Here is a 14,942-nt window from a genome sequence, read left to right on the forward strand (position 1 = left end):
AGACCAGCCTGAGCAATGAGCGAGACCTCGTCTCTACTAAAAATAGAAAGAAATTATCTGGCCAACTAAAATATATATAGAAAAAAAATTAGCCGGGCATGGTGGCGCATGCCTGTAGTCCCAGCTACTCGGGAGGCTGAGGCAGTAGGATTGCTTAAGCCCAGGCGTTTGAGGTTGCTGTGAGCTAGGCTGACGCCACGGCACTCACTCTAGCCTGGGCAACAAAGCGACACTCTGTCTCAAAAAAAAAAAAAAAAAAAACAGATACTGTAGTTCAGGTGAGCAGCCACAGCAGTGTAAACTTAATAAGAACAAATCTTTGGAAAACCCTGGGAACCTGTTTATTGCCACAAAGATATCTACATCAAGCCCTTAGAAAGAAGAATTCAAGTTTTACTTGTTTATTTCTCTTATCCTGATTCCTTAGAGTCACTACACAGTGAGTTTCTTGGGGGCAGAAATTACCCCTTGTTCCTGAATTCCCACTGCCTAACACTATACCTAGGACTAGTAAACAAATCCTTTACTGGGCCTACAAAACCTAGACCCAACTCTCCTCCCCTTGCCAATCCCCAGACATGCTGGATTCCTTCCATTTGTGGGAAATTCCTGCAGTATGTCTTCCAAGGTCCTTCAACAGGCCTTTTTAACTCCTGGGAAGCTTTCCCCCACCTCCTCCTCTTCACTTTACTAAGGCTTTCTTACTCAGATCCCAATTTAAATGTCTCTTCCTCTAGAGTAGCAAGACTTCTCTGACTCCTAACTTGAAGTCCTCTGTTACTTTATTTCAAACTTGTCTTTAATAGCACTCTCACCATCATAATAATTAAGTGTGTGATGACTTGTTCAATGCCTGTCTTCCCTGCTAGGCTGTCAATTCCAGGAGGGCTTCACTGGGTCTGTTTCTTTCACTGCTGTCTATCCAGTTCCTAACACAGCTTCTGACTGGTATCTGGGACTCAATGCATATTGTTGGGATAAATTGATAGGGTTGACAGATAAAATACAGAACACTCAGTTAAATTTGAATTTCATTCCTTCATACTTCATTATGCTGAGAAACAAATTTGAATTTCAGATAATAAACCAGTATTTCTAGTATAAAGTATGTCTCAGATATTTTATAACATAAATATTATATGGTATAAATCTAGCAACCCTAAAATTGAAGTACAGAAAGCAATTATTCAAGCAAGAATTTTAAAAGATAGTTCATATTTAAAATGCTGTGTCCTTTCCTGTGAAATGTCCTTCATTAAATATCTGTGGATTCCTAATATGTGCATGTGTATTTGGAGGTGGGAATAAAAACATGACAATAGCCCTAGCCCTTGATGGGCTCACCTGATTCAGAGTTGTGAAAATATGATTGGCTGCCATAATCATAGATGCTCAAAATTTTTGTTAATTAATTAATATGTCCAAAGTACCAATGTCAACCAATGTCAGAAACACAGCTTCACTTTGTCATGGAAATTCTATGTAAATAATAATGTCTGGGCTGGGCGAGGTGGCTCACGCCTGTAATCCTAGCACTCTGGGAGGCTGAGGCGGGTGGATCGCTCGCGGTCAGGAGTTCAAGACCACCCTGAGCAAGAGCGAGACCCCCATCTCTACTAAAAAATAGAAAGAAATGATTTGGACAGCTAAAAATATATATAGAAAAAATTAGCTGGGCATGGTAGCGCATGCCTGTAGTCCCAGCTACTCGGGTTGGGGTGGGGGCTGAGGCAGGAGGATTGCTTGAGCCCAGGAGTTTGAGGTGGCTGTGAGCTGGGCTGACACCATGGCACTCTAGCCCGGGCAACAGAGTGAGACTCTGTCTCAAAAAAAAAAAAAAAAATGTCTGTACTAGCTATACTAGCTAGTAAAATTTAAACCTTATAAAGCTTATAAATAGAGGCTGGGCTTGGTGACTCACACCTGTAGTCCTAGCACCTTGGGAGGCCAAGGCAACATAGCAAGACTTTGTTTCTAAAAAAAAAAAAAATAGAAAAATTAGCCAGACATGGTGGCACATACCTGTAGTCCCACCTACTCAGGAGGCTGAGATAGGAAGATCACTTGAGCCCAGAAGTTTGAGGTTGCAGTGAGCTATGATCATGTCACTGTACTCTAGCCCAGGCAATGGAGCAAGACCCTGTTTAAAAAAAAAAAACTTGTAAATAGAATACATTTAATCAAATTTCATTCACAGAATGGATTCAGAAGTTATCACTGGTAATCTGAAAATGCAGATGAAAGGACATCGTTGAAAAATATGTACTCTAGAACGAAAAATAGAAATGTCATTAAACAGGAAAAGCATTCAAGGTATACATAGAAACAATCTTCATATATGGCAAAATGGGTACAATGGGCAAATTTTAAATGACTAAGCTTTTTTTTTTTTTTTTTTGGAAAGATCTCACTCTGTCACTCGGGCTGGAGTGCAGTGTTTCGTCATAGCTCACTACAACCTCACACTCCTGGGCTCAAACGATCCTCTTGCCTCAGTATCCCAAGTAGATGGGACTATAGGCAGGCCACCATGCCTGGCTAATTTTTGTATTTTTTATAGAGAGGGGGTCTCACTCTTGCTCAGGCTTAAATGACTGAACTTTGAGGCAGGCTCCAGAGGACCCTTTAAACCTAAAATCTAAACTCACAAATTTTTTTTTTTTTTTTTGGAAAAAAAATCTATTAAACTTAGTTAAATATTTCCTCTTACGTTCAGCCTACACAGAAACTTTCTTACCTGTTTTGGGGGATTTATAGAGAAACTATTGCCATCACTTGGCTGATCACCACGGGGTTCACAGAGTTGTCCTGACTCTTTGTCCCTAGAAGTTATACAAATAAAGCAAATGGAATGGTACTGGAATTTCTGAGTTCAAAGGTTTTCTGTAGAATGAAGGAACCCTTATTTTACAAGAGCACTATTCTCACTAGTTATTGGGCCAATATCTGCAGTTTACAGATTTTTTTTTTTTTTTTTGAGACAGAGTCTCACTTTGTTGCCCAGGCTGGAGTGAGTGCCGTGGCATCAGCCTAGCTCACAGCAACCTCAAACTCCTGGGCTCAAGCGATCCTCCTGCCTCAGCCTCCCGAGTAGCTGGGACTACAGGCATGCCCCACTATGCCCGGCTAATTTTTCTATATATATTTTTAGTTGTCCATATAATTTCTTTCTATTTTTAGTAGAGACGAGGTCTCACTCTTGCTCAGGCTGGTCTTGAACTCCTGACCTTGAGCGATCCACCCGCCTTGGCCTCCCAGAGTGCTAGGATTACAGGCGTGAGCCACCGCGCCCGGCCTACAGTAGATTTTATATTTAAAAATTTAGGAGGAAGGAAATTACAGAGCACGTAAACAAGTGGAAAACCATACCATGCTTGTGGATCAGAAGAATCAACGTTGTTAAAATGTCTATACTACCCAAAGTGATCTACAGATTCAATGCAATCCCTATTAAATTACCAACATTTTTCACAGATATAGAAAAAATAATTTTACCCTTTGTATGGAATCAGAGAAGACCCCATTTAGCAAAAGCAATTTTAGGCAATAAGAACAAAATGGGAGGTATTAATTTACCATACTTCAAACTATACTATAAGGCTGTGGTTATTAAGTCAGCTTGGTATTGGTACAAGAACAGGGACACAAACCAGTGGAAGAGAACTGAGAATCCAGATATAAAACCATCCTCATATAGCCATCTAATCTTTGACAAAGCAGACAAAAACATACACTGAGGAAAAGATTTCCTATTCAATAAATGGTGCTGGGAAAACTTGATAGCCACATGTAGAAGACTGAAACAGGACCCACACCTTTCACCTCTCACAAAAATCAAATCACAGTGGATAACAGACTTAAACCTAAGGTGTGAAACTATTAGAATTCTAGAAGAAAATATGGGAAAAACTCTTATAGACATTGGCCTAGGCAAAGAATTTATGAAGACCCCAAAGGCAATCACAGCAACAACAAAAATAAATAAATGGGACCTGATTAAATTAAAAAGCTTCTACACAGCCAAAGAAACTGTCACGAGAGCAAACAGACAATCTACAGAGTGGGAAAAAATGTTCGCATGCTACACATCCGATAAAGGACTGATAACTAGAATCTATTTAGAACTTAGGAAAATCAGCAAGAAAAAATCAACCCTATCAAAAGTGGGCAAAAAGGCCGGGTGTGGTGGCTCACGCCTGTAATCCTAGCACTCTGGGAGGCTGAGGCAGGTAGATCACTCAAGGTCGAGAGTTCAAGACCAGCCCGAGCAAGAGCAAGACCCCGTATCTACTGAAAATAGAAAGAAATTCGCCAAACAACTAAAAAAATATATATATATATATTATATATATATATATAAAATTAGCCAGGCATGGTGGCGCATGCCTGTAGTCCCAGCTACTCGGGAGGCTGAGGCACAAGGATTGTTTGAGCCCAGGAGTTTCAGGTTGCTGTGAGCTAGGCTGATGCCATGGCACTCTAGGCTGGGCAACAGAGCCAGACTCTGTCTCAAAAAAAAAAAAAAAAAAAAAGTGGGCAAAGGACATGAATAGAAATTTTTCAAAAGAAGACAGAAGAATGGCCAAGAAACATATGAAAAAATGGTCAACATCTCTAATCATCAGGGAACTGCAAATCAAAACCACAATGAGATATCACTTAACTCCAGTGAGAATGGCCTCTATGAAAAAGTTCCAAAACAATAATTGTTGGCGTGGATGCGGAGAGACAGGGACACTCATACACTACTGCTGGTGGGACTGTAAACTAGTGCAACCTCTGTGGAAAGCAATACGGAGATACTTTAAACAGATTCAAGTCGACCTACCATTTGGTCCAGCAATCCCACTATTGGGCATCTACCCAAAAGACCAAAAGACATTCTATAAAAAAGACATCTGCACCCGAATATTTATAGCAGCACAATTCGCAATTGCAAAGATGTGGAAACAACCCAAGTGCCCATCAATACATGAGTGGATTAATAAAATGTGGTATATGTATACCAATAGGATACTACCGAGCTATAAGAAACAATGGTGATATAGCACCTCTTGTATATTCCTGGATAGAGCTGGAACCCATTCTACTAAGTGAAGTATCCCAAGAATGGAAAAATAAGCACCACATGTACTCACCATCAAATTGGTTTCACTGATCATTACCTAAGAGCACATTTAGGAATAACATTAATCGGGTGTTGGGCAGATGTGGGGGGGGGAGGGGATGAGTGTATACATACATAATGAGTGTGATGCGCACCATCTAGGGGATGGACACGGTTGAAGCTCTGATGGGGGGGGGCCTGACGGGGGCAAGGGCAATATACATAACCTAAACTTTTGTACCCCCATAATATACTGAAATAAAAAAAAAAAGAAAAGAATATTTAAAAAGAAAAAAATTTGGACATAATCTGAATTTTCTAGAGTAGAATTTTATCTACCAGAAAGAGAAAATGTAGTGCAATACAAAGTACTGGTTTAGGATGAAGAAAAGAGCTGACCCTGCTCCTGGCACTTCCTACACTTAGGTGTAAACATGGTCAAATCCAACTCCTCCTGAGGGTCAGTTCAACCTTTATTAGATATATGTAATAATAACCATCCTGGTCATCTCACTAGTTTATTTATTTGTTCAACTGAAATTTATTGACAGGCTGAAAAGAGTTCTGTGGAAAATTAAAAAATGCTATAGAAATCCAAATAATGTCAAAAATTCAGGAAAAAGCTTCATTCATTCATTCATTCATCAGTAGTCGTTAGTCTATTATATCAAGAGGCAATAACATAATGAGAAAGTTTCTACTGCTGTTTGATCTGAATGATGAATTTTTCTTCCAGATTTTATTTAACACATCACCATAATGCCTTCTGCCATATCCCTTTTCCATTTTATCCTGGGTCCATCCAGAGTCAAAAACTTGACCTTATATAAAAGGCAGAAGAAAATCAGGCTAAATACTGTTGAACTCACACAAATCTTTAGTAAGGTGGGCCAGTCACTCCATCTAGTTAGCCTAAGAAGTCTCACACCTGTCATCATGTAAAACATTGGTTGGGTACCCTTACATCCTCACCCTCTTTGTAGCAGTGAATGAGGAGTTACCACACCTGCCTGAGTTCCAGTACTTAATACTTAATTCTATCGTTTCTTTTTTCTTTTCTTTTCTTTTTTTTTTTTTTTTTTTTTTTTTTGAGACAGAGTATCCTCTCCCTAGTTATGTTGTTGCCCAGGCTCATCTCCTGCTCTTGGGCTCACTCCATCTTCCTATCTCAGCCTCCCCAGTAGCTGTGATTACAGGCACGCCACCACACCTGGTTCCTCTTTGTTTTTATTTAATAACATTACTTTTACTTCCACAGATTAAAAAGTTGCCATGAAAAGCTAGATCTTTTAATTTATAACCAAGATTTATGGACATTTAGATAAAATTTTTCTTTGGTAGCCATGTGAACAAAAACAAGAACATTTTCATGAAGTGATTTTGACACTGGCTTCTACCTTCATTCAGAATATTTTTTGGTCTCTAGTGATTGATCTCTCTCTCTCTCTCTCTTTTTTTTTTTTTTTTTTTTTTTTGAGACAGGGATTCACTGTTTCTACCTTGAGTGCAGTGCTCATCATAGCTCACTGCAGCCTGGAACTCCTGGGTTCAAGGAATCCTCCTACCTCTGCCTTCCTAGTAGCTGGGACAACAGCCACCATGCCCAGCTAATTCTTTTATTTTTTGTAGAGACGGGAGGGGGGGGGGCATGTCTTGCTACGTTGCCCAGGCTGGTCTTGACTTCCTGGCCTCAAGCATTCCTCCCACCTCGGCCTCCCAAAGTGCTGGGATTACAGGCATGAGTCAACGAATCCAGCCCTGATCTTATTTTGGACAAGTCCCTTAACTTTTCCAGGCATTCGTTTTCTCACCTATACATTCGTATTTCAGATGGCTACTATGAAGATGGAATGAATTAGTGTGTGTTAAGGAGTTTTGAAAAGTAAAAAATGAGGGGCCAGTGTAAGATTGTATTTTTTTTTTCTTGTTCATTAGCACCGTGTTTTTCTTGTTCATGATTGTAATCTTTTTTTTTTTTTTTTTTTTTTTTTGAGACAGAGTCTCGCTCTGTTGCCCAGGCTAGAGTGAGTGCCGTGGCGTCAGCCTAGCTCACAGCAACCTCAAACTCCTGGGCTTAAGCGATCCTACTGCCTCAGCCTCCCGAGTAGCTGGGACTACAGGCATGCACCACCATGCCCGGCTAATATTTTCTATATATATTTTTAGCTGTCCATATAATTTCTTTCTATTTTTAGTAGAGGTGGGGTCTCGCTCTTGCTCAGGCTGGTCTCGAACTCCTGAGCTCAAACGATCCGCCCACCTCGGCCTCCCAGAGAGCTAGGATTACAGGCGTGAGCCACCGCGCCCGGCCAGATTGTAATCTTTTGTGTGAGGATGAAAGGCTAAATTATCGGCTGGGCGTGGTGGCTTACGCCTGTAATCCTAGCACTCTGGGAGACTGAGGCGGGAGGATTGCCTGAGCTCAAGAGTTCGAGACCAGCCTGAGAAACCAGCAGGACTCGTCTCTACTAAAAATTAAAAAAATTGGTGGGTCATGGTAGTGCGTGCCTGTAGTCCTAGCTACTCGGGAGGCTGAGGCAGCGGGAGGATAGGTGCAGCTCAGCGGTTCAACACCAGCCTGAGCACAGTGAGACCCCATCTCCCATCTCTAAAAAAAGAAATTACAAAAAAAAAAAAAAAAAAAGACAAAAAAAAAAAATACTCAAGAACAGCAAAACCCAGTCGGGCGCTCTGGCAAGCGCCTGTAGTCCCAGCTACCCGGGAGGCTGAGTCAGAAGGATCGCTCACAGCCCAGGACCTGGAGCTTGCGGTGACCCACCCTCACTGCACTCTACCCAGGACACTGAGTGACACTCTGTCTCCACAAAAAAAAAAGGGGGAAACTGAGTCCAGAAGTTTGAGGTGGCTGTGAGCTAGGCTGACGCGATTCCACTCGCCCCGGCAACAGAGTGAGACTGTCTCAAAAAAATAGAAAAGAAAGAAAGGCTAAACACTACATAAGAGCCAAGGGAGGATTCCAAGATGGGTTAACCTTTCAAGTCCTTAGATTTGAAGCAAAGGGTGGAGAGAGAAGTAGTGCCACAGGATGGAAGAGCTCGTGCTTTGGTGTCAGAAAGACATGAGTTTGAATCTCGGCTGTGTCGGCTGTGGCACTTACTGGACTAGCTTTGTTACCCTAAATTGTTCAACTTCAGAATGAGTCTGTCTAGGATTCTTTTTCTGTTAATAGAGATGAGAATATCGTGTCTTGCAGGGTAGTTGTGAAAATTAGAGATAAGGTTTGTAAAATGCCTGGCACACAGTATATACAATATAAGTGGACAGCATTGTTTAAACTATCTCAAGGACTTGGGTTGAGAAGTCCCCACATTCACCCTTTGCCCTGTTAAAAATATTCTTATCCTGGTAGTTAAAAAACTTGTTATAAAGCAGGCTAAAATTAGTTTGCACGAAAGCTTGGGAGTGTTTGTTCAATGAGTTATCCATAAAGTTTTGGTTGAAAAAAAAAAATTCTGGTACCTCCGTTTCACTAAAGATTTGCTCAAACGGGGAGTGGAGAGCTTATCGCGAGAGTCTGAAGAGCTCTTGGTTGGGACCTGTTCTCGCGTTGTTTGATCAAGCAGCGAACAGACGTGAAAGAGAAGCACAAAGCATCGCGAGAGCCCACAGGACTCTCGCGATATTTTTGGAATTGCCCCTCCCCCCTTCTCCAAGTGCCGTTTCGGTTTAATCTAGTGTGTGACTGTGAGTCTGTGTGAGGGAGCGAATGTGTGTGAGGTACTGAGGTGAGGCGGAGGCAGAAAAAGGGGCTCCCTTAGGAGCCAGGGACAAAGGGGGTGTGAGGCACTCAGGCCACAGGACCTGGCGACAGGAAGCCGCCCCGAGCCGGTCTACCGGGTAGGGGAAGGGCCCGCGCAGTCTTCTCAGGGCCGAAGTCGGCCCCACAGCCCCGGGCCGCCGGCTTCCTACTTCCTCGACCGCCCCGGCCCCCGGCCTTGAGGATTGGCTCGACGAGGGGAGAAAGGGAAACAGACTTGAGCAGCTACCCGTTGTCTCGCAACTCCACTGCTGAGGAACTCTCATTTCTTCCCTCGCTCCTTCAACCCCCCCTCATGTAGGAGGGTGCTGAGGAGTCGGGAGGGAGGAGGAGCCTGGGCTGCTGTCCCTTCCCTCCCCACCCCCTTCTAGGGGCGCTTTGGTGGGCGTGGAGTTGGGGTTGGGGGGGAGGGTGGGGGTTACTTTTTGGAGTGCTGGGGAACTTTTTCCCCTTCTTCAGGCCAGGGGAAAGGGAATGCCCAATTCAGAGAGACATGGGGGCAAGAAGGACGGGAGTGGGGGAGCTTCTGGAACTTTGCAGCCGTCATCGGGAGGTGGCAGCGCCAACAGCAGAGAGCGTCACCGCCTGGTATCGAAGCACAAGCGGCATAAGTCCAAGCACTCCAAAGAGATGGGGTTGGTGACCCCCGAAGCAGCATCCTTGGGTACAATTATCAAACCTCTGGTGGAGTATGATGATATCAGCTCTGATTCCGACACCTTTTCTGATGACATGACCTTTAAACTAGACAGAAGGGAGAGTGATGAACGCCGTGGGACTGATCGGAGTGACCGCCTGCACAAACATCGTCACCACCAGCACAGGCGTTCCCGGGACTTACTAAAAACCAAGCAGACCGAAAAAGAAAAAAACCAGGAAGTCTCCAGTAAGTCAGGATCGATGAAGGACCGGACATCTGGAAGTTCAAAGCGTTCGAATGAGGAGAATGATGACTATGGAAAGGCACAGATATCCAAAAACAGCAGCAAGGAATCCAGGTCATCCAAACTCCGTAAGGAAAAGACCCGGAAAGAACGTGAATTGAAGTCCGGGCACAAAGACCGGAGTAAAAGTCATCGGAAAAGGGAAACACCCAAAAGTTACAAAACAGTGGACAGCCCAAAACGGAGGTCCAGGAGTCCCCACAGGAAGTGGTCTGACAGCTCCAAGCAAGATGATAGCCCCTCAGGAGCTTCTTATGGCCAAGATTATGACCTTAGTCCTCCAAGATCTCACACCTCTAGCAATTATGACTCCTACAAGAAAAGTCCTGGCAGTACCTCAAGAAGGCAGTCAGTTAGCCCACCTTACAAGGAGCCTTCGGCCTACCAGTCCAGTACCCGGTCACCCAGTCCCTACAGTAGAAGACAGAGGTCTGTGAGTCCCTATGGCAGGAGACGGTCATCCAGCTATGAACGGAGTGGCTCTTACAGTGGGAGATCACCCAGTCCCTATGGTCGAAGGCGGTCCAGCAGCCCTTTCATGAGCAAGCGGTCTCTGAGTCGGAGTCCACTCCCCAGGTGAGCTATTTGTCTAACAGTCCTTCCTAATTTAGGGTGGGTTGTGAGAAACTGGCAATTAGTCATGTTACCATTTTGTTGAAGCCCCCAGTGTTCATTATTGACTAGGACACTTTGCTGTTGGCTAGTCATTCAAGTAGGTGAATCTGGTCTCCCCTTAACACAGAATTGGGGAATTGAAGAGTTCATAGGCCTCAAACAGCTAAAGGTAGGTACTTCCAGTGGTGGGATCTTCAGTTGTAAGCTTTTGTGTGAGAAAAATCATAGGCTTCTGCTCAGTGAGTGCATAGAATTGATAACTATTTCCCAGAGCTTGTCTAGCTATTTCTGTTGCTTTGACTTATATATTTAAAAAATCACTTTGGTATTGGTGTTTTAGACTTTACTGCACCTGATTGGAGACTTAAGAAATTACAAATTTTCATTTGTATTGAAGTTATTTGCCTAGGTCATCCTACCAGTTGTGCTGTCCACTCAGTCTCCAAACCTGTAAGTTTATTAATTTGCTAATTGACAAGGTTTTAATAACTTACAAAAGATTCCTGTCTTTTGACTAATGTTTTAGTGGAAATTTATCTGATTAGTCCATTTTTCTTTTGAAGGTATAGCCTAGGAGAAATTGGTTCCAAGGACATTTTGATTTTCTTTACAGCATCACTGTTGACCTACCTTGTGACCACTGGCAATTTTCAAAATCTTTCTATAAAAACATGGTAATAATGCCTTTACTATGATGTTGTTGTGAGAGAGGCATGTTAGTTTGAAATTTCATTCCAACGTTAGAGTGAATTAAGTGTAAAAAAACTGTTCTTGTTCCTACGTGATGAGATCTGCCTCCTTTGTGGACTCACCTCTGTCCACAAATGCATACATAACATGGGCTTTAGTTAGACTTGAGTGAGATCCTAATACTACTTTGTGACCTTTCTCCATGCCTGAGTTGCTTCAGGTGTAAAATGGAAATGATAACTACCTACTTCTAGAGTTGTTAGGATTAAATTACTAAATGTGAAGTGGATAGCATAGTGCCTTGTACATAGTGCCTCTCAGTAAATTATGAGTGAGGATAATGTTGAACACTAGTAGGGAAATTATGCTAATCTGAGAAGTTCCATGCATGTCTTTTATATTTTAGGGTAAATTTTGGTTACTTAAAGTTATAATTATTCATAAACAAGTGTGAATTCATGAAGCTGCAGACTTACTAGCTGTCAAGAGCTGAAGTTCCTTAGCATTCCCCCTCATTTTATTATAAAAGATTTTCAAACACAGAAAGATCGAAAGAATTGTAGTGAATACCCATATTTCTACCTCTTAGATTCTACAATTAGTGTTTGCTATATATTTTATCATGTATCCATCTCTCCATCGATTCAGCTTTTGTTTTCATTCATCTCAAAGTAAGTTTGCAGACATCAGTATAATTCACTATAAACACTTTAACATGTATACCATTAGCTACAGTTCATTTCTTTGGAGCGGTGAGAGGTAAAATTTATATGCAATGAAATACATGAGTCTGAAATGTACCATTTGTAAAGTTGCTTAGTTTTTTAAGGAAGCCTGAGAAGTATTCTCAGAATATTTGTTTTCTTTAGAGAGTAGTTCCATTAAGGCTGTTCTAAGTTATTATTTTGAGATATGGGAATACAGAAGGCGTTGAGGCTAAAACACTATTTTTACTGAACTAGTAAGAACTATTTCTTTGCATTGATTCCTATTGGATTCTTAGAGAAAACAGCATATCTCAAGTTCTCTTAAGCAAGTAGAGAAAGTCCTACTCACTTAATTGAAACTAGTCAGTAATGGTAAAAAAATAAATCTAGAAAGAATTGGAGATACAATATGGATGCAAATATAAACATTACATAATATTCCTAGAGACACATGCACATTTTGAGTTAACCTATAGAGAGCATTTTATATTTGGATGTTTGCATCATACATGTTTTTCCTCGTTGATTGAAATTCCAAACAGTAAGTACAAAAATTTCGTAGAGTCAAAGTAGAGGAACATACAGATGCCTTCTATGGTAATCTCTGTGTTTTTTCTTTTGGAGACAGTCAAAATGAAACAGGCAACATCATTTTAAAAGTCTGAAAATGCTTTGACAGAAATTCAATGTCTTTGTAGCCAATAAATTTAGCAGTGACTAATGGTAGCAATTTCATTTCAAATGAGTGGAACCTAACTTAATTCAGGGAGGAAAATATATTTGGTTTTGAAGACACATTTCTTACTGTTGCTTGTGTTTACCTATTTGTTGTCCATTCCTCCCTTTTTTTCTGGAAGAGTGGACCTGGAACTCAAATATTGCATTTGTATCGCTAAAAATACTACAAGTACGTAGGGTTCTATTCAGAAATTGTAGAGTTTGTAGCAGAGTTCGTTAGGAAGATTTGGTCATGCTGACTAAAGAAACAATAGTAGAGCGTGGTAGCTGCATTACTTAGTGTTTATAGACATTTTCCCTGAGGTAGAGATATTGTTTATCTCAGCTATAATTCAAGGAGAGAAAAATCTCTTATTTCAGCCAAATATTTATAAGAGGAATGTAGTTTTCTTAAGTATTAGTGGATATTTGGTAAATCTATTTAACTGCTTTTGGTATTTTTTTAATCTGCCTCTCTGGGATGTGATGCTTTTGGTATTTTATATCCTCATGTTCATATATCTGTTTTTGTTATTGTTTTTTAGTACTATTGATTCTAATAATAATTTAATATTTTAACTAACTTTTTGGAGCAAACTTCCAAAAAGCAGCATAGGTAAATGAAATCCATGGCTGTCATCATGTGAGTTGTTTGCCTTATACATATATGATGTTTGCTTTGAAATATTTTGATTCCTGTCAGTCTTACGAATGATCAGAGGTAAAAGGAGACATTGATGATCTAGAATGGGAACAACTTGTTTCAGACCACTGGGCAAATTGTTTTGTCTAGTCCCATTTTTAGTGCTTTTTTCCCTTCACATTCAGATTAAGCTTTAGTAAAACGCAAAAAGAATTAGTAAGAATTAGATTTGAACTTAGAATAATCTGCCCCATAGATCCCTAAATTGTCCCAGTCCTTCCTTATGAAGAAAATTAATTGAATGTGCAATAATACCTTGCTTTGAGTTCTTGAAAAGTTGGAAATCATTTTACATTAAAGGTACCAGAAGCCATCATATTTTGAGAACTTTTTTTTCTGATTGTTAGCATTGATTAGCAATAAAATATTTTTATTTTTTTTCTTTTTCATTTCAGCATATTATAGGGGGACAAATGTTTAGGTTACATATATTGCCCTTGCCCCATCTGGGTCAGAGCTTCAAGTGTGTCCATCCCCTAGATGGTGTACACCACACCCATTAGGTGTGTGTATGCCCATCCCCGAGAACTTCTGATAAATTATTTTAGTAAAACATTTTTTCCAATTTACCTGTTTTGTAAATCCTAACTTTTGTATGTTGGGTTTGTTTAGTGCTTTATTGTAAACTTTTCAACTTTATTACAGACTAAGGATACAAGGAACAACATATTTTCCTGGGATCTTCCAATTAAGTAGCTGTCTAATTTAAAAATTTATGTTTTGGTAAAGCATGATAGTTACTTTTAACTTCCTCACTGATATAACCCACTGTCATGTACCATAGAGTATAACTTTGTCGTGTTTTCACTTTATCAAAGATTAAAACCCATCAGGCATGGTAGCTCATGCATGTAATCCTAGCACTCTGGGAGGCCAAGGCAGGCAGATCGTTTGAGCTCAGGAGTTCGAGACCAGCCTGAGCAAGAGCAAGAATCGGTCTCTACTAATAATATGGCACATGCTGGTAGTCCCAGCTACTGGGCAGGCTGAGGCAGGAGGATCGCTTGAGCCCAGGAGTTTGAGATTGCAGTGAGCTATGATGATGCCACCATACTCTACCTGGGGCAACAAAGTGAGACTCTTTCTCCAAAAAAAAAAAAAAAAAAGATTAAAACCAAAATTCTGAATGTAATGATTGTGACTATGGCTATTTCTTTTCTGCCATGAGGAGAAAAAAAAAAAGTATTGAACTATCTTTTTTTTTTTTTTTTTTGAGACAGCCTCTCATTCTGTCGCCCAGGCTAGAGTTAGAGTGCCATGGCGTCAGCCTAGCTCACAGCAACCTCAAACTCCTGGGCTCAAGCAATCCTTCTACCTCAGCCTCCTGAGTAGCTGGGACTACAGGCATGCGCCACCATGCCCGGTTAATTTTTTCTATATGTTTTTAGTTGTCTGGCTAATTTCTTTCATTTTTAGTAGAGACGGGCTCTCCCTCTTGCTCAGGCTGGTCTCGAACTCCTGACCTCGAGCAATCCTCACGCCTCAGCCTTCCAGAGTGCTAGAATTACAGGCGTGAGCCACCGTGCCCGGCCTGATCTGTCTTCTTTCAGTTGAATAAGTAGTGAATAATTTTTAGTGCTGGAGGATTCACATATGTTTTTATGAAGGATTTAGTTTGTCCTAGTCTGTTTTTTTTAATGAACTTTATTTTTTTAGAATAGTTTTAGATTTACAGAAAAAT

At 41.0% G+C, this 14,942-nt stretch overlaps 1 protein-coding gene across 3 annotated transcripts in view; it reads left to right on the plus strand.

The window, feature by feature from the left end:
- The first annotated feature begins 8,779 nt into the window (after nt 1-8,779).
- CDK12 (cyclin dependent kinase 12) overlaps nt 8,780-14,942 on the plus strand; it is a 76,371-nt gene continuing 70,208 nt past the window's right edge. For 2 of the 3 annotated variants that reach the window (XM_069482444.1, XM_069482447.1), the window contains exon 1: nt 8,780-10,405. In XM_069482444.1, coding sequence (XP_069338545.1) covers nt 9,360-10,405 — 1,046 coding nt within the window. In that variant the 5' untranslated portion in view covers nt 8,780-9,359. The remainder of the gene's footprint in view (nt 10,406-14,942) is intronic. The other variant, XM_069482446.1, reaches the window with a different exon arrangement.

Source organism: Eulemur rufifrons, chromosome 9 (assembly GCF_041146395.1).
Source record: "Eulemur rufifrons isolate Redbay chromosome 9, OSU_ERuf_1, whole genome shotgun sequence".
NCBI lineage: Eukaryota > Metazoa > Chordata > Mammalia > Primates > Lemuridae > Eulemur > Eulemur rufifrons.